This window comes from Megascapheus bottae, chromosome 4 (assembly GCF_031878675.1).
Source record: "Megascapheus bottae isolate mThoBot1 chromosome 4, mThoBot2.hap1, whole genome shotgun sequence".
Classification (NCBI taxonomy): domain Eukaryota; kingdom Metazoa; phylum Chordata; class Mammalia; order Rodentia; family Geomyidae; genus Megascapheus; species Megascapheus bottae.
Genome location: NC_143512.1, coordinates 10,631,915 through 10,650,908, shown reverse-complemented (window position 1 = coordinate 10,650,908; position 18,994 = coordinate 10,631,915). Strand labels below are relative to the sequence as shown.

At 38.9% G+C, this 18,994-nt stretch overlaps 1 protein-coding gene across 6 annotated transcripts in view; it reads left to right on the top strand.

Moving 5' to 3' along the window:
- Arhgap26 (Rho GTPase activating protein 26) overlaps positions 1-18,994 on the top strand; it is a 457,842-nt gene that overhangs the window by 146,151 nt on the left and 292,697 nt on the right. For all 6 annotated transcript variants that reach the window (XM_090331301.1, XM_090331302.1, XM_090331305.1 and 3 more), the window contains exons 7-10: positions 752-856; positions 2,186-2,315; positions 5,983-6,083; positions 8,600-8,694. In XM_090331301.1, the coding sequence (XP_090187427.1) occupies positions 752-856; positions 2,186-2,315; positions 5,983-6,083; positions 8,600-8,694 (431 nt within the window). The remainder of the gene's footprint in view (positions 1-751; positions 857-2,185; positions 2,316-5,982; positions 6,084-8,599; positions 8,695-18,994) is intronic.

The following is an 18,994-nucleotide window of genomic DNA, read 5'->3' as shown; positions in this document are numbered from 1 at the left end:
GCTGAGACTGAGCTCATGACAGAGGAGAGGACCTGAGCTTACTTGACCTTGGTTAGCCTTCTATTCTAATCCTTTCTTCAGGTCAAGATGTGGAACTGAGGCAAGATGTGGAATAGGGAAGCATAAGAGTGAGGTTTGTGTACAGGCTGCTCTGTGAAAGACTGCAGGAACGTTGTTAGAGAAGTGAGGGCTTGTAGACACTCTGGTGTGGAGGTTTTAGATACACAAGGGCATGTTGTGAGAGCTACGATGGGCAGATGCTTCCTTTTATTATTTACTGTGGACAAGACTACAATGATAGATTAAGGTGAGATTTGAGGGAAATCAGCATAGCTAGGAATGTGGGGATATTTTAAGCAAAGGAATGCTATTTGGCGTGGTTTCCTGATTTTATTTTATAGAAGATAAATGATCTTAGAAGGTCATGAGGCTTACAGGATAGCATGTGGATATTGGTGCTCAGCTGACCTGGTCTTAATTCCTGGTGCCACTTCTAGTGTGTTTTAGGACAAGTTATTTAATCCTTCTGAATCTGTTTCATAATATTGAAGTGTTGGCCACAGTTATGTTTAGGTCATAAATTGTTGTGTGTATTCAGTGAAAGGCATCAGGGTATCTTGCTGGCAAACACATGTTGCTCAGTAGCTGTTAGCCATTATTATTACTCTATTTTAGACTTTCAAGTCAGTATTGAAGACTTAGATGTAGCTATCTAATACCTCCTTTCACCCAGCTTCTTCTATCATTACAGCTACTGGCCTTCCTACAAGGACTTTTCACTTTCTATCACCATGGTTATGAACTGGCCAAGGATTTTGGTGACTTCAAGACACAGTTAACCATCAGCATACAAAATGTGAGTACATGTAAGAACAGGCTTCCTTTCTCTGATCAAGGGAAAGAAAAAGAAAATTCATACTGGGGTGCCTTATCGCTCACTTGTGTGGGTTGGAGCTAGGTGGGAAGGATGAGTCCTTCTTGAATTCAGAAGGCAGCTAGGAGCAGGCAATTCTAGAGTGGTTGGTGGCTGGGGCTCAGACCATCATCTTTGCCATCATTTCAAAGCACTGTTGCTGTTTTCGGAAGTGTTGCTGCTGATTATGGTTTAAATTTGTTGTAACAGAGTCAGGATTTCCTTTGGCAGTTGAAAGCCAATCTTAGCCCAGCCTAGTTCAACCTCCCTTTGGTGCATCTTGCTGCCTGGCCGCTTGGGACCTTAGACTGTATGTCTAGGGGATGGAGCAGGACACAGCTCTGGCTGAAAGGATATGAGCTTATACAACTCTTAGAGAAGTGAAAGAAAGTCCAGGCAGTGTGGTTCACCTCTACTCTTAGAGTGTTTAAGCTCAGGACTATTGGGTGGTGAGAATCTTGCTTGGGGTATTTTGGTAGCAGCTACTGGGATGAAGCCACATGAATTTGTGTGTTACCTCTGTTATCTCTTGTACAGGAAATAGATCTGGGTGTTTCTTGTTACATGAATGTGTGGTCATGAAAAGTTTGGAATTTACATGTTTCTTGGTGTCATCTCAGAAATTAGAGCATGGCAGTGTTAGAAAAGTTTTCACCAAACATGGCTTTCCCTCAGGTTGGCTTCTTCTGAAGAAATGAAGAGCCATATACTGGAGTAGGGTTGGGAGACACTGACAGCCAGGGCACTGGTAAAGGGAGGGTGTAAGGTGGCTTGTTCAGTGGCGGCAGTTATAGGAGATGGCTTTGGGGCTAGGTAGATGTTAGGGGTACAGACTACCCTGGAGGAAGGGGTGACTGAGCTTACCACCATACCCCGCTTGTTCATCACCAAGTCCCCTTTGAAGAGGGACCTGTGATCTATCAATGAACCATGTTTCTTGCACCTGGAAAGGTGAGGAGCACAGTGCTGAAGACAGGCAGGTTCTGGGCCATCTGAGTTTGGCGACCCTAAGGCCGTCTTGATCTCTATAAGTAAGGCCTTGGAATTTGTATCATGTACAAGTTCTCCATATGATTTGGCCATTACAATTTGAGAGTCATTCAGGTATAATTTTATAAGGTCCAGGTATACTTATAAGAGAAAACTTGCCTACTTGTAGAAAGTTGAATGTCCTTTATTTTGGTTTAGATTGAAGGATACTATTAGGTTTATCTTCAGAACTGTTGGAGATTGATTTTTTTTTTAATTCGAATCAAACTCCTTTCATTCTAGACAAGAAATCGCTTTGAAGGCACCAGGTCAGAAGTGGAATCACTGATGAAAAAGATGAAGGAGAATCCCTTGGAGCACAAAACGATCAGCCCTTACACCATGGAGGGATACCTGTATTTGCAAGAGAAGCGTAAGTGCTCTGCCTGCCAGTGGCCAGTGTGCTTAGACCTCAGAAGGAAGAGAGTGCATCGGGTGGTGCCTGGCTTCCTGTAGACAGTTCCGGTTTCCTGGGAGGATAATAGTCATTCTCTGGTGCAGGTTCCAAATGGTAAGGGATGTCCACAGCATCTTGTGTACCTCTGTTTATGTTGAGTCTGGAAATTTCCCCAGACCTTCCTTAGGCTTCGTGTTTGCTTCTTTTTCACTAGTAATTCTTCTGTACTCTTCAGCATCTTTTGCTCTTCCAATGGCTGTGTACACCCTGCCCTGAGCATTGCAGGCTGGAAAAGATCTTCTGTGCTACAAAATCTTATATGTTATAAACAGTCATGACCTGGATCCTTTATTCATTTTGGACCTTCTTTTCCATGGCTTGGACCCTCTCTTTCTTCAACTCCTTTTCTGCCAACATTGAATAATATGAAAAAGTGCAAGGAAAAGCTTACTTTGAGAGCCAGGAAGAAAACCATTGCTCTACTGATGGTATCAAGAAAAGAGACACAAGTGCTGCTCACGTGGAGTTGATAATAATGATTCACAAGTTCATGCCTTAGGCCTAGGGACAGGCTTTGTGGTAGATCTATGTGATTTTTGGGTACTACTTCCAGGATTAATTGCTCCATGCTGTGTGGAGAATGGAAGAAATGGATTTTCCCCTTAATTGTAGTTCTCCTAGTCTCTCCTATCTTGCTTTCTGTTTTCTTTTGGGGAAGGGTATGTCTTGCTTTGTAGCCCAGACCGACTTTTAACTACTTCCTCTGCATCCTTAGTATTGGGATCATAGCCCTGTACCACCACACCCAGCTTTTTCATCATGCTTTCTTAGTAGGGTAAACTGCTCTCCTTGGTTTCTGCAGGTTTTAAATTCTTTCATGTCATTCTGTTAGGCAGGACATAAAATGACTTCACTTCTTAAAGCTTCCTGATGGAAGAGAATACAAATATTTTGTTGCTGTGATCATTCTATTTAGGGATTAGTTACACATTTGCTTGAAATTATTGCTGTAATAAAGATTGTATGTTCCTATTCTTACAGAATGAATTGAAGTGAAAATCATCTCATTTCTGGTCCTTATTTTGCCTCATTAGGGGATCTTTCCACCTAAGGTTTTGAGGTCATTTTGAAAATACAAATCTTCAGGAATGTAAAGATCTAGTTCAGTTTCTATTCATAATGTTATACACTACAAGTATAAAACCAGTATTGCTTTTTTTTTTAACACACATCACAATACCATTTTATTCAAACACTTCCCATGATCTTAACAGTAATGTGTTGATTGTAATTGACCCAGTATTTGTTTCTGTAACACAAAAGTACAGGACATTTCATTAGAATACAACTTTTTGGGACTTATTATTCTTGAATAGATTCAGAATTACAGGTACAAGAATGTTATAAAGATCAACTAAAACATTTAGGACCCAGATTCCCCAGTTCTAACATTTTATTTTGTTTATTTACTTATTTGGTTTTTGGTGAGATATATACACATGTTTGTGCACACTTGTGCACATTTTTTCTGAACAATTAGAAGAGGGTCGTATATCCATATTCCCATAGTTCAATAAGTTGGATGTATTCATTCTGAGACAGAATCCCTTTCAGCCTTCTGAATGCTGGCTTTCAGGGATGTGCCATTCCTGTGCTTGAACTCTGGGCTTTGGTGCTGTCTCTAATCTACTTTTGCACAGGGCTAGCACTCTGCCACAGCACCACTTCTGACTTTTTTTCTCTGATTAATTAAAGGTAAGAATCTCATGGACTTTAGTGCTTAGGCTTGCTTAGAACCATGATTCTTAGATCTCAGCTTCCTGAATAGCTAGGATCATAGGCATGAGTTACTGGCATCCAGCTTCTGTGACTATTTCTAAAGAATGAAGATAAAACCACACCCAGGAAATTACGATTGAGACAGTATTTAAATTACAGTTCATGTTTCAGGCTTATAGTTGTCCCAGTAATGCCCTTATATAACATTTTGTTTTCTTCGTTATAGACTTTCCTGTCTTCCGCTGATCTAGAATAGTGCCTTAGTTTTCTGCTGATCTAGAATAGTGCCTTAGTCTTCCTTTGTCTTTTACAACTTTGAAACATTTGAAGAACATGGTCCTGTTCTTTTAGAGAAGTTTCTTCCACATGGATTTATCTGTTTCTCTGTAATTAAATTTGGGTTATACATTTCTATCCTAATCTCACATATATGTTCTTTCCTGGGGCCAAATCATGAGGCAGTGTCCAGCAGCTCTTCTGGAGTGAGTTTTTAAATCACTCCGTCAAGGTTATTGCTTATGTTTTTCCAATATACCATTTTCCCTTTTAATTAAGTAGCAAGTGGAAGATACCTTAAAATCATGTAAATACCCTTCTTCTTAATGGACACTTTTCCCTCCATAGATGTAGAGTTTACTGATGATCCTTGCCTGGATGGGTCTTTCGTGCCATGGCCGCAAAATAATTTGCCTGCAACATCTCTCCCCCCATGTGTATTAGCTGCCATTCAAAGGGGAACTGTAAGGAAGCATTCTCACAGCACTTCCTTCTCTCTTTTTATTTCTGTCCATCTGTCCATCCTTCTATATTGCCACTATCATTCACTTTTTAGTCAGTTGGCTGCCCATTCGATCTTGATGCTGTAATTGTCTAAGCATTTGCTGGGAATTCCCTTCTACCAGACTCCCAGAATACATTCAGGTGGTTAGTATTTTCAACTGTTTTCTTTCCTCCAATGTAAATACTTACATCTTGTTTTTTAAATTAAATGACAACACTTGCAGCTGGCAGCTGTGCCATACTATTAATAATTATTAAATGGCTGCCCATTCTCTCCATGTTTTTTTTTTTTTTTTTTAAACTTGGACCATTCTGCTTGTGATCTCTAAACATTGATTGAGGTCCTTGAAGGCTAATTATGCCTTTTTCCTCTAGTAACTCTTTGATGTTCAAAATAAAGTAAGTGATCAGGCACTGACTAAAATAAAAGACCATGTCAGACCTCAAGTCTATGTCACCTTCCTTTTTCTAAGGGATAATTTTGAGAGACAAACTGCTCAGATTGTAGCTGGGCATTTATACTTAATTTCATTGTGCATCTCTGCTTTTTTTTTGTCTGAGGCTTTCTTCTCTGTTTTTCATATCTTTTTGATTTCTATTAAAACCTGGGGGTTTGGAAATAGGTCTGTGTGTACAGTCCGCAAGCAGCTGTGTAGGAAGTATGATGTCATCATCCCAGGTGGAAATGGTGGCGAAGAGCCTTGCTATGTTCTTGCCTCAGCCTCCCTCCTGCCAAGGGAGAGAACGGAAACTTCAAACAGAGATTGATGATGGGAACATGAATTAATTTCCCCAGGGAACCTCTACTTCCCTTATATTTTAAGATTCGCTGGATATAGCATTAGTGGGAAATAGTGTTCTTTGGTCCCCGGGGGAAACCTTGGTTTGGTTCCATTTCCAGCCTGTGGGATACGATATCTATCTGTTTCAGCCTAACTTAAGTGGAGAATACATTGCTTCTAAAACAGTGCAAGGGTGGATGAGCAAGAGTGGATAGTATTATGGGCTGTGTGTGTCTGCACTTCACAAGGCATAGTGTTTATTGGATGTGTATTGTTTTTTAATGGGTAATGTCACCTTATAGGTCACTTTGGAACTTCTTGGGTGAAGCACTACTGTACGTACCAGCGAGATTCCAAACAAATCACCATGATTCCATTTGACCAAAAATCAGGAGGAAAGGGGGTGAGTTCACTTTTAAAATTTCATGCTTGATTTGCTCCACGGATATTAATCATGATTATATGTATAAAGAAACAGTGTTGATGTTTCACTGTAAAATTTTCTTAATTTTCATATACTAGTTTTAAGCGACCCTGAAGAAGGCTGAAATAATTACTGTCACATCTAAGTTATGTTAGGAACTACAATCAAGAGTGATTTTTGTATTTCACATGGATGTGGTATGAAATATATCAAATGGTTGTAAAATGCTAAATAATTGTGTGTGACATCATCATGTACGACCTCATTGTGTGAGACTGGATGATGTCACTCACTTGGTCCCTGGAAACCTGCTAGTTGGCAGTTTAGATGACCCAGACTCTTGGTCTCTTCCCTGTCTCAAACTCTTTCTTGTTGCATGTTGCCTTTTATTCAGGCCTTATAGCCATACCTAACTTCCATTGTGTTCCCCTGAGACTCCAGGACCACGACCATGGACCTTTCTACCTGTTTCTCTCTACTTCTTATCCTTCTTGTTCCTTTTTCATCTTTCTGCTAGTACCAGGGCTTGAACTCAGGGCCTTACACTTTAACTTTTTTTTTTAATGTAGGGGTGATGCTCTACCATTTGATTCATAGGTCCAGCTTAGATTTTTTTCTGGAGATAGATTTTTCTTTTGACATTTCTTCCCCGATGGCTTTAAACTATGAGCCTCATATTACAGCTTCCTGAACAGTTAGTATTATAGGCATGAATTTCTGGCACCTGGCTTTTATCTTCATCTCTTCTGAATCCTTCTAATTCTAGGTCAAGAGAGTTGCCCCCAATTTCCTGAACACTTCATATCCATCCCTTTCATGTCAGCTCTTTAGCACAGATTCATCTTTCCTTTCTTCCTCCCTTCTTCCTTTCATACTATTTGTCATGTTATCATAGAAAATTATTGATGGATTATTATAGGTTGTTGATTTTTGTGTAATGGTGAGCGAGAAAGAACTTCATTATCATGCCAGTTGAATGTGTGGGCATTTTGGCAGTTGTCTCTCAGCTTTCTGTTTTCTTAGATGGTTGAGTACAGCATAGTTTGGGTTTGGTGATGGGAACATTTGCATGAGGGATGTTATGTTCATTTTCAGTTTGGTTTGTTGGTCTCAAACAATTTTTATTTAATATATTTATATATCTTACAAAGTAGAGAAAGAACAGTGTTCTACCTGAGAAACTAATCTTTCCTATTCAATCAAAGGCAATAAATGTGAAGTTTCAGGATATAGACTGTCAATTCATAGGTCTTTGTTTTCATGTCTTATTCGGTTACTTGTGGGTGGCTATACTTACCTTCTGGAATCTTGTTTCCATTATTTCAGCATACCAGTCAAAGTCGTTGATTTTTCCTTTTAGCTTAAAAATAAGATTGGCGAACACAGGAGAAACAGAAACCCTAACAAATTCTGAAGTGTCAGAAAAGACATCAGGACAGATGCTAAAAATAGTGTTTTTAGACAATAAATTATCGCTATGAGGGAAAATCTTCACATTCCATTTAGTGGAATGCTTCTCAGCCACGAAAGGAAACATTCTTGATGTGTGCACAACAAGGGAGCATCACAAAAGAGTTATATATAATGAAAAATGTCTAGCAGAAAAGAGCATATCCTGTGTTGTTTTATGTATGTCCAATTGTAGAATATCTGAACTAATTTATAGTGACAGACCAGATTTATTGTCACTTGGGGCTGAGATGGGTAGATAAATGGATTACCAAAGGATATGAGGGAACTTTGAAGGTAATAGAAATGTTCATTAGGGCAAATGTGGTTATGATTTTCATGGGAATATCAAAATTTATAAAATTTTACACTTTAAACACATGTGCTTTTTATATAGCATATTATCAACAAAGCTCTTAAACTTCTATTGAATACCTACTTTTATCTGGGGTCTGATTAGCTTCAGGAGACACAAGATTAAGCAAATGCATCCAATCTCCACTCTCAGTAGCTCATAATCTAATGGAGAGAGAGCCTCTTTGAATCATCAGCCACATCAGAAGGCAATTGCAGCTGTGATTGATGCTATGACTCCAGAAGTTCAGGAGGGGGCTGTCATCTTCAACTGTTACCAGACTCACAAAACAAACCTGGTTAAAAAAAATCAAGCTGGGTACTTATTACTCTGGCCAATATATTACTCTAGCTACTCAGGAGCTTGGGATTTAGTTCACAGTTCCAAGCCAGCCTGAACAGGAATGTCTGTGGGACTCTCCAATTAACCACCAAAAAGTCAGAAGTGGATCTTGATTCAAGTGGTAGAGCAACAGCTTTGAGTAAAAAAGCTAAAGTACAGCACCTAGGCTCTGAGTTCAAGCCTCAACAACACACACATCCACACGGTGCACGCATGACCAAGTTCCATAGACATGCTGTGCCATTGTAATTATCCCTCTAATTATAACAGAGTTTCCAAAGTTTAGCTATAGAGGCTTTTGCATCCATATTCTTGGCCGCAAACCTGATAGTCTATCTTTTCTCACCAGGGAGAAGATGAATCAGTTACTCTCAAATCCTGCACCAGGCGGAAAACTGAGTCTATTGAGAAAAGGTTTTGCTTTGATGTAGAAACAGTAGACAGGTAAGTAGCTATCACATTTTTCTCAGGAACAAATATTAGAATTTGGATTTCTTTCCTCTTCTTTTTAGTCATAGTGTGTAAACTTCTCCCTTTCTGTTCCAGTTTGCCTTGGACTTTAGGCCATTGCTGAATCTTTCAGGCCTGGAATCTTTCAAGTTTAGCACTGAGCACTGAGTTTTGTTTTGCCTTCCATGGTCAAAAATGTGTTAAATCTCAAGAAGGTAGACATTTAAAGAGAATGGTCTCAATTTAGTATGTTTGAATCAGACATTTTTATTATTTAAAAATGATAAAAATTATTCCAATAGTTCAAAAAGAATTGAGCTGGGAGAACTTTTCCTCAAATAATTGGGAAAAAAAGGAGTTTTTAATTACAGTCTTCTACTTACTGCTCTGTGGGTAAATCTAGTCATCAAATCACTTACAAAATCAGTCTTAGAAGAGATAACTGTGTGTTGTCTTTCTCAAGATTTACAGTGTCTCTCATTAAGTTGAACCATTTTATGGTGTTAAGCTAGTTTGACAAGATTCCAATTCTTTGAGACACTTTACTTGGCAACAGGTTAATTCTTTTAATGAAACTGTACAAGATCAGCAGCCTTAGCAACAAGATTCTTAAGTCTCAGCCTGATACTCATTTAATCTCTTTCTTTCATTAAAAAAAGCCACATCATTATTTCAAGCCAGTACTTCCTCTTCTTCCATTGCTGGGATGACCTGTGGCCATCTTTCCCAGCTCTAAGAGATCTCAGACTGAAATCTCCTGAGGCATGTACTGTGTTTCTCTATGTGCTGGGTGTGGCATGTGTCTCCTCTGCACTGGACTTACTGGAGACTGCATGTCCTTTTAATCTAAATCAGAAGTTCATGGCAGCTTCCAAATCTTGAAAATAATTTGGTAATTACTCTTTAAGTGTGTGTATATGTGTGTGTGCTGGTTAGGTGCTGTCCCTGAGCGTTTTTGCTCAAGGCTATTGCTCTACCACTTGAGTCACAGCTCCACTATTGGCCTTTTGGTGGTTAGAGATAAGAGTCTAGTGGACTTTCCTGCCCTAGCTCTCTTTGAACCATGATCCTCAGATCTCAGTCTCCTTATTGGCTAGGATTATAGCTGCAAATCATTGGCAGTTGGCCTGGAGAATATACTTTAAATGTTTCTATTTAAGTACTTTTTATTGGTATCTCAAAACTAGAACTTTTTTCTCTGGACTAACATACTTCTGTGTGTGTGTGTGTGTGTGTGTGTGTGTGTGTATCATGAAGCTTGAACTCGGCCTGAGCTCCAGTATTGTCCTTGAGCTCTTCAGCTCAAGGCTACCTCTCTACCCTTAAGCCAAGCCTCACTTCCCATTTTTTAGGGGTTAATTGGAGATAAGAGTCTCAGGTTCTTTTGTGCCCGGGCTGGCTTTGAACTTTGATCCTCAGATCTCAACCTCCTGAGTAGCTAGGATTATAGGCGTGAGACACCTCACCGGGCTCTAACATACTTCTGTATTGACTTCTACACAGTTTCTGAAACTATATCATTTGGTATCATCTTTTTTTTTTTTTTTCAGAACTGGTTCAGGGAGAGGTTCAGAGCAGAATCATTGAAAACTCCTGAGCTATTCTGAACAAATGTCCTTGCCTTTTCTTCAAAAGAGTTTTTATTATTTCCTACATTGACAAGATCAAGTTCATAAAAATCTTTATTTCTTTAATCTCAACCCTAAAACTTGCATAGATCAAGGTATCATATCCATCAAATGAACATGATAGTTCTTTGAATTCCCCTTTATATTCTTTTTGAAATTCGGTTTTAGAACTCCAACATTAAGAATACAGTATGGCTTTAAATAAATGTCCATGACTTGTAATTCTCATGGCTTGATTTGACAACCTTCTTCAAAAGAGTCTTTCCTTTTCTTGAAGACATATATTATAGACATTCATTTATTATAAGAAATGTATGCCTGTAGTCCTAGAAACTTAGGAAGCTGAGATCTGAGGATCACAGTTCAAAGTCAACCTGGCAAGAAAACATCTGGAGACTCTTACATTAAAAGCAAGAAAACAAACAAATAAGAAACAGGAAGTAGAGCTGGGGCTCAAAGTGATAGAATGCTAACCTTGATGGAAAAAAGGAAAAGCTCCCAGCACCCAGGCCTTGAGTCTAAGCCCTACTGCAGACCAAAAGAAAACAAAAACTGAAAATTCATGGTTAAAGTCCTTTATGCAAAGTTAGGGTCTTTAAAGAGACAAGTTAAAATGAGGTCATTACAACAGGTCTTAATTCACCATGAGTGGTGTTCTTATCAGAATGGAAAATGCACACCTGGATACTGATGTACCCATAGGGAGAATGTCCTTGATCATGATGCAGAGATCAAAATGATGGTCTACAAGGCAGGAAATGTCAGATTGTTCTGATGTTCAGTATGAGGAGAAAGGCAAGTTGCAGCTTCTTCACTGGCCTCAGAAAGAACCAATCTTGCTTACCTAGACATTGAAAGATATTTTCTTCTTGCCAGTCCTGGGGCTTGAACTCAGGGCCTGGGCACTGTTCTTGAGCTTTCTCAAGGTTAGCACTCTATCACTTGAGCCACAGCACCATTTCTGTCTTTTTTCTGTGTATGTAGTATTGGGGAATCCAACCCAGGTCTTCATGCATGGTAGGCAAGCATTCTACCACTAGGCCACACTTCAAGCCCCTGAAGTATATTTTTTATTGGTTATCTGATTCTGTTGAGCATTTTTCCCTCAAAGAGGGTCAACTCTTTTTCTTTTTGAGAGGGCTTAATGAAAAATTCTCTTAAATTTACTATAAAAGATGCCCTTAGTGGTAATGGTATGTGAGTTTGTAATTCTTGCCCATGTCATTGTCAGTCAATCTGAATTCTAAGTCCCCAATGCAGTATCTTAAAGACATTAGTGAACACATGCAGGGAAAATATTTGTTTAAGCTAAAGCATCATGGTGGTAAGGATTTGCCAGCATTTCTGGATTGGTTTATTTTAAAGAAATGTCTCACAGATGTGACACATGGATATTTTCGCTTAATGCTTTCCAGGAGGGGCCACCAAAACATATGGAAAATAATAGAAACAAAAAGCTTTTTTGATTCACTGAATCAGTGTACTCTCTTGGGAGGCAGTGTTTATACTTGGAGAAAGGAAATCATTAGAGTACTTTATTTTTTTCTAGGACTAGCTGACTCTGACAGAAGTCCATACATTTGAAATACTCCTTGTGTTAATCTAGCACTGGAGGATCTAGCACTTACACTCCAGAGGAGCTCTAAGAAGAGCTTTGGGCTAAAGCAGGAATAGTTGTTTTCCTGAGCTTGCTTCTGAGTGTGGAATGTCACGTATCTCATGCAGACATAAAGCCAAGCAGCTTAGGTAAAGCTATATATATATGGGGCATTCTAGTAAGCTTGGTGGGCCAGAACATGATGGGAAGATGCAACAAGCAGTGAAGCTCCATGAAGGGAAGGCCTCTGTGTAGCATCACTGAATATCCTGGATGCATTACCTTCCTCTCCTGCTGTCTGGTGTATTGAACAAGTCTACATGCTACACATGAGAGATACTTCTTCTGGCAATAGAGATGCTACAGTTATGAAGCACTACAAATCTCTTGATTTTTCTTAACCCTCTGACTTTCTTTTGTGTCAATCTGAATTTCTTCCTTTGCCAGTTTTCCATGAGTAAGTAATAGTTTTCCTCCGAGCCAATTCCAGTCTAACACATTTGCTGTTAAGTCTGCTCTCTTCTTCACTGCAGGTAGCTTATATATGCACTCCAATGACCTCTTTGTGTTGATTGCTGAGTGTTTAAGTATGTTTTGTATCTCTCCATTCAATTCTAACTATCTCACATGATTTACTTTCAGAAGCAGAATCACTTTTTTTTTTTTGCTTTTCCCTTTGGAAACTCATTGGAGACAACAGGAACCAATAAGTTATTAATTAAAATGAAAACTTCAGCATATACACATATAACTTGCAGTTTGTGTTTAGGCAGGGAGAGAAATATCTGAAAAAATGGTGGAATAGCTAAAGTCAGAGAAGTAGAGGCTACCAGATTTGTAGAAGATCTGAAATATCTATTGGAATCTTCTATTCAGCACCCTCATTTTAAGTGTGTTTTTATGACAGCCTGTATATTATGGGTAGAAGATGAAAATAGTCTTCAATTTGAATTTAGAACCAGTTTCTCCCTAGCTATATGTCTCCTGGTGAGTAGTTTAACCACATTTATAAGATGGGGCCAATTGTAAGTACTTACTTTCGAAACAGGATTGTTTTGAAACTGGAAAAAATAATATACCTCCCATCAGAAAAGTTAGTACTTCTTGTTTTCTTTTGTTCTTATCATAAACCTTAGTATTGGTGCTTTTATGAGCCTGCAGCTGAAAGTGAGTACAGGTATATTATAGGTAATTATATGTACAAATGGGCCATAGGGAAGATAACATTTTTCACCCCACAATATGGTAACCTTTTGTTTATAAACATGTGCTATAAAAGGTTTGTGCTTCCCATGAATTTATTGTCTCAAAAATAAGCCATGTTCATTTTAAAATAATTCTAAGACTGATAGTGTGGCTCATAGTGATAGAATGCTTATCTAGCAAGCTTGAGGTTTGAGTTCAAGCCCCAATTCAACAAATTAATAGCTAGCTAGCTATTTATATATCTTTGTGAAATTTAATGAGTGTGTTTTCCAGTAAGAAACATCTTACATAAGAATTTGTTTTCACATTTAGCCTGTAGGTGGCAGTTTTGTATATTTATTTTTTGGTAACTTTTATACGGACCCAGTTGAAAAGCAGTTAGTTTTCCTTTCTACATTGAGAATTCTAGGCAGAGGTTGGTATTGTGTGTATGTGTGTGTGAGTGCACTCATGCATGCTATAGATGTGATCGCTATGATTTTAAGGGAAAATATTCTAAATTGCTAATTCTTTGTCTAGGAATTCCTTCCTCCCACCCTTCCACAAATCATTCATACTCACTTTCCTGCAAAAGAAAGTATCCTCAGTTAAGTCATACCTCTGTTTAAACATTGCCTTTTACTGTCTTCCTGAACTAATGTACCAACCTATTGGCTTCAGTGATGATTTTTTGAAGACAACAGAGGCACAATTTGCTATCCAGTGTGTGCTGAGAACTGGGCGGCCCCACTTTTCCCTTGGGGTGCATGTGCCTTTATCTTGTGCAACAGATGATTCCATTTTTCCTGGTTTCAAACTTCCCCTCCCTCCCCTTCTCACCCTTGTTTGAAATAATATTTGAATTTTGCCTTCCTGCTGCTTGGATTGGAGTGCTGGTCTCAATGCCATTGACCTTTCAGGCAGGAAATGGCTTTTTCCTTCCTCTGAGGGTGTTATATCGCTCTGACTTCCATGACTTAAGTGAAGAGATATCAGATTTTCTGACTTGCTTCTTGGTTGTTCTGTAAAGCCAGGGAAGAACTTTTTGGGATTCTTTAGAATTCATGTAGTTAGAATGTTCTGAGTTTTATGTTTCTTGTTTCTGGTATGTTGTTTACTGTTTGAAGACAGGAAACATTTCAACCAGTAAATTCTAATCATTCACATTATGAGATAGACGAGCAGAAATGGGAAAAATGAACCAGAAAAATGTATTTTTCAGTTTTTCATCAATAATAGTGACAAGCACTTACATTTTTCTTGAGTTTAACTCATTATTATTATTATTAAAATGCTTTCACTTATTTTAAAATGTGTTTTCTCCTACATCCCTGGTTAGCATAGCTGATATATACCAGACTGTATCTCAATAAATTTATGCTGCAAGTAAAGATCATAGTTTAATAAAGATCAAGTTTAATATAGCAAAATTTCTTGGCATTTTAGAAATTCAGACTCAAAATATAATTGCAAGAAATGACCTGATTCAATTGGTGATAGTTTACTCTTTACACCATTGTTGTGAAGGTCCTAGTTATTTTTAGAACTTTCTTCCCAAGAGGTCAGTGTCATAGGATTCACTAGATTATGACTCATTCAATCATTAGGATCAGGTTCTTTCTATGTAATTGGTTAGAAATTACTTCTAAAAACGTGTGTGTGTGTGTGTGCTGTTCTTCCCTCCCTCCCTTCTTCCCTCCTTCCTTTCGTCTCTCACGGAGCTGATGTTCTTGGATCCCAGGGCATATACACTGCCTACACATGGGGGCAGTACAGCATTGTGGTTAAAATATGGGCTTTGCTTTATGCATAGCCCTAGATTCCAGCTCAGGCTTTGCCAGTTAGTAGTATTGAAAGTTTTCTTAAGGTTTTTTTTTTTTCATTTTTAAAAAGAACCATAATGATAGTACATACTTCTGATAGTTACTGTGAGGAAATAAACAATGATTCAGAAAGGTCCTTAGCACAATTCTTGGCACATTAAGAAAAATTGAAAACACTGGATAAATCTTAGCAATGGTTTGGGACTTCTGGGTTTTCTCTCCCTCTCACCTGCACTCCACCAGATTGTCATGACTCATAGAAATGGGTGATACTTAGACTGTTTTGTTCCAGTGTCTCTATCTCAGAGTAGAAGTACAAAAGAAGAAACAATTTTTTTTAAAGCTATAGGCTTTAAGGAAGTAAAACTAAGCCTCTTTTCCTTGGGGCAATAAAGAATTTCTTGCCTAGTTCCCTCATTATGCTTCCTCTCGATGGCAGGCTTGATCCACAGCCTTCTTTTCACTGTCTTCCTACAGAAGCAACTTGGGGCAGGTTTCACACTTGAGCTTTGTGAGAACATGTTTCTGTGGGTACTATAGCTCCTTTACCCTGATCTTGACTTTTAAATGTACAGTAGTCTAAAGGAAGTTAGGAAGGAAAGTCTTGCTGACTGGAGATTTTTAGTCCTGTGAGTGAGTAGACCCTATATCTCTGAGAAATGATTTAGAAAGAACAGTATTGTGAGGTTCTGAATGTGTTTATTTCAGTGGGGTGGAGTTAGTTTCTTACATTTCCTTGTCCAATAGGAAGTGAATACATTGCCAAACCACTGAGATCACTATTGTTCAGGAATAGGAAAGCTGTCGAGGAACCCTGGAAATCAGTGCTGGTTGTACTTTTGCTTGCTTTTGACTGGGGAGAAGCCATAAACAGGCATTGTGGGCCCAATACTGAATGTGGTGCTAAATGATAGATTGTTTCCAGGGCTCTTTTATGGGGACCAACTTTGGAAAATATAGGGGGTGAAGTAGCAACTTGACCTATGATAGATGGAGAAGTACCTTCTGCATCTGCTCTACAGCATGAGTGTTCCAGCCTAGAAAACTTGCAGATCCTGGGCCAGGAGTTTGGCCTAGTAGTTGAGTGCTTGCCTAGTATGCACAAAGACCAGGGTTTGATTCCTCAGTATCACATACATGGGAAAAAGCCAAAAGTGCTTCTGAGGCTCAAGTGTAGAGCTCTAGTCTTGAGAAAGTCCAAGGACAGTGCTCAGGTCCTGAGCTCAAGTCCAGGACTGGCAAGAAAAAAGTTGCAGATCCTTGCTCATAGTCCTTAAGTTGACTTAGCTGTAATACTAACCAAACATATATTCGGAGTGAAAAAAAGTACTGTTTCAAGCAAATTTTTAGGAGTGAGCTCTGCAAAGTAATGCTTTTATTTTGTTCTTTCTTTCATCTGGTGGCTAGAGAGAGCTTCATGGCAGGCTTTCTGAAATTTGCGTAAGACCCCTTTTTTTGTCCTTATTAGCTAACGTAAGGCCCCTTTTTTGTCCTTATTAGTTAGAAGGCATTAATTTTTAAAGGGCCTAGTAGGCTACTTTGAAGCTTTACTCAGGAGGAAAAAGGAAACAACCATGATGTCAGAGCTGATGTGTTCCTTTAGTGGGGTGTTTGTGGTAGAGGTGTGACTTTTCAGTGTTGTATGTGGGCATTTTGGTGGTAGGGGTAGGTATGCCAACAATACCCATGAGTTGTTTCTTTCCCTTCTTAAACTGTCCCACTGCCCTTCCAGCTATAATGCTAAGTTTGCAATATTTATTTTGTGCCTGCTACTTCAAAATGCATGAAACCCTTCTCACTCAACTTTGCCTACACACTGCAAGTTGCTCCCTGCTAATGGGTGATATAAAAATAATTGTTCCACTTTATTCTGATCTCTTGAAAGTGCAGATCATAAGAGAAGGAGACGGGAGTGAGATGTATGCGTGTTGAAACTACAGTGCTAAGAAGCACTAGGATCAGGATAACTTGTCAGGTAAATTACACAGGAAGCCGAGTAGCAGTGGCTCATGCCTATAATCCTAGCCACTCAGGAGGCTGAGATGTGAGGATTGCAACTCCAGGTAGGAAAGTCTAGGAGACTCTTATCTCCAGTTAATAACCAAAGCTGGAAGTGGAGCTGTGACTCAAGTGGTAGAGTATTAGCCTTGAACAAACAGAAGCTCAGGAATAGAACCTGGGCTCTAAGTTGTGTTTATAATTCCAATACCATGTCCATAGCATTGGGTACACAAATATTGAGTTCTCACTCTTATACTGCTTGGGTCTAATAGCCACTATTAAGGATACCATGCACCTTTTGTTCCTTTGGTCTTGACATGTCTCACTCAACATGATTCGCTCTAGATTCATCCACTTCCTTGCAAATGACATTGTTTATCTTGTCTGTTGGCTATGCAGAATTCCATTGTGTATATGTGTATATATATATATATACATATATATATATATGTCACATTTTCTGTATCCATTCATCTGCAGTAGGGCATCTTTTATGTGCTTTTAATGGGCACAAGTCCTCATTTCTCTTGGTTACAACTGTAGGGATACATTGTCAAAGTTTTGGGGTGAGTGTGTATTTAATTCTAATAAGTAGTGTTAAATTCATTTTTCTTGATAGTGTCAATTCCTTTTCTAACCAAAAATGCATGGGAGTCCTAGCTGTTCTGTGTTGTGGTCTTTTCAATGCCGACCACTCTAATTACATTTCCCTGATGATGAATCATGTTGTATCCTATTTCTTGTGCCAGTTGGCCATTTAGATGTTCTCTTTTAAGAAATGCCTTTTAAGTTTTTGTTTGTTTGTTAGTGCCAGCCCTTCCTGGGGCTTGAACTCAGGGCTTCTGCTTTGTCCCTGAGTTTTTATACTCATAGTACTCTACTACTTAAGCCACAACTCCATTTCGGACTTTTTTTGGATGACTAATTGAAGATAGAAGTCTCACAGACTTTCCTACTTAGGCTGACTTTGATCTGTGATCGTCAGATCTCAGCCTCCCGAGTAGCTGGATATATTCTTACTCTGATTTATCTTTTCTTTCTGTCTCTTCCCCCACCCCCCACCAATCTTGTAGATTGAATTCAGGGCCTGGGCACTGTCCTTGGACACTTTTTGTTCAAGGCTAGCATTCTGCCACTTGAACCACAGTGCCACTTCAGGCCTTTTCTGTGTATGTGGTACTGAGAAATTGAGCCCAGGGCTTTGTGCATGCTAGGTGAGCACTGTACCACTAGGCAACACTCCCTACCACCCTTTCTCTCCTTTATCTTTTGGCAAATACTAAGTTTTTGTTTTGGTGGATCCTAGCCTGCAAGTACCCCCCCTTTCTCTTTCTGGTAATGTCTTCTGTATTATTTAGTCTTTAAAAAACCCCTGTTTTTCTATTTCTTAAATGTTTTCATGCAAAACATACATGTGGAGAACCTTTGTAGAAATCAGCCTTAGTCCCTCGATTATTGGTTTTGGATAGGCCACTTACTAGGTAGCCTGGTCTTAGTATTTATGAAGCATTTTAACTTTACAGACTCCTTTATCATTCTAGATCATTTGATCCTTTACTAGAGTTCATCATGTGGGGATGTACTTGTAAAAGTGGCTAGTCAATTTTGAAACCAGAGACTTGGGTAGTCACCAAGTCTAGCGCTCTCTGTCACCTTTGCATTGGCCATGAAATTGTACTTCAGGGTTAAGAGAGATTCAGAAATGGATTGTTTGAATTCACATCCAGTTTATGTAATCTGCTAGCTTTATATTCATGAACAAGTAGCTTAATAAAGCTGAACCTAGTTTTCTTTTTCTTTCTTTTTAGTTTTGTAATGGGCATTGAACTTGGGGCTTTAAGAAAGGTAACTGCTTTCATCACTTGAGCAACACATCCAGTCTCTGGGCCTTAGAATTCTCATCAGCTATTTGAGACTAATGAGAATATACTTACCTTGTGGCATAAATATGGCAACTAAACAAATTTGCACAGGGATGAGCATAGTAACTCATTTCATCTTGGAATATTACTGTTTTTCTTTCACTGTAGGGAAATAAGATCCTAGTTCTTCGTAGAACT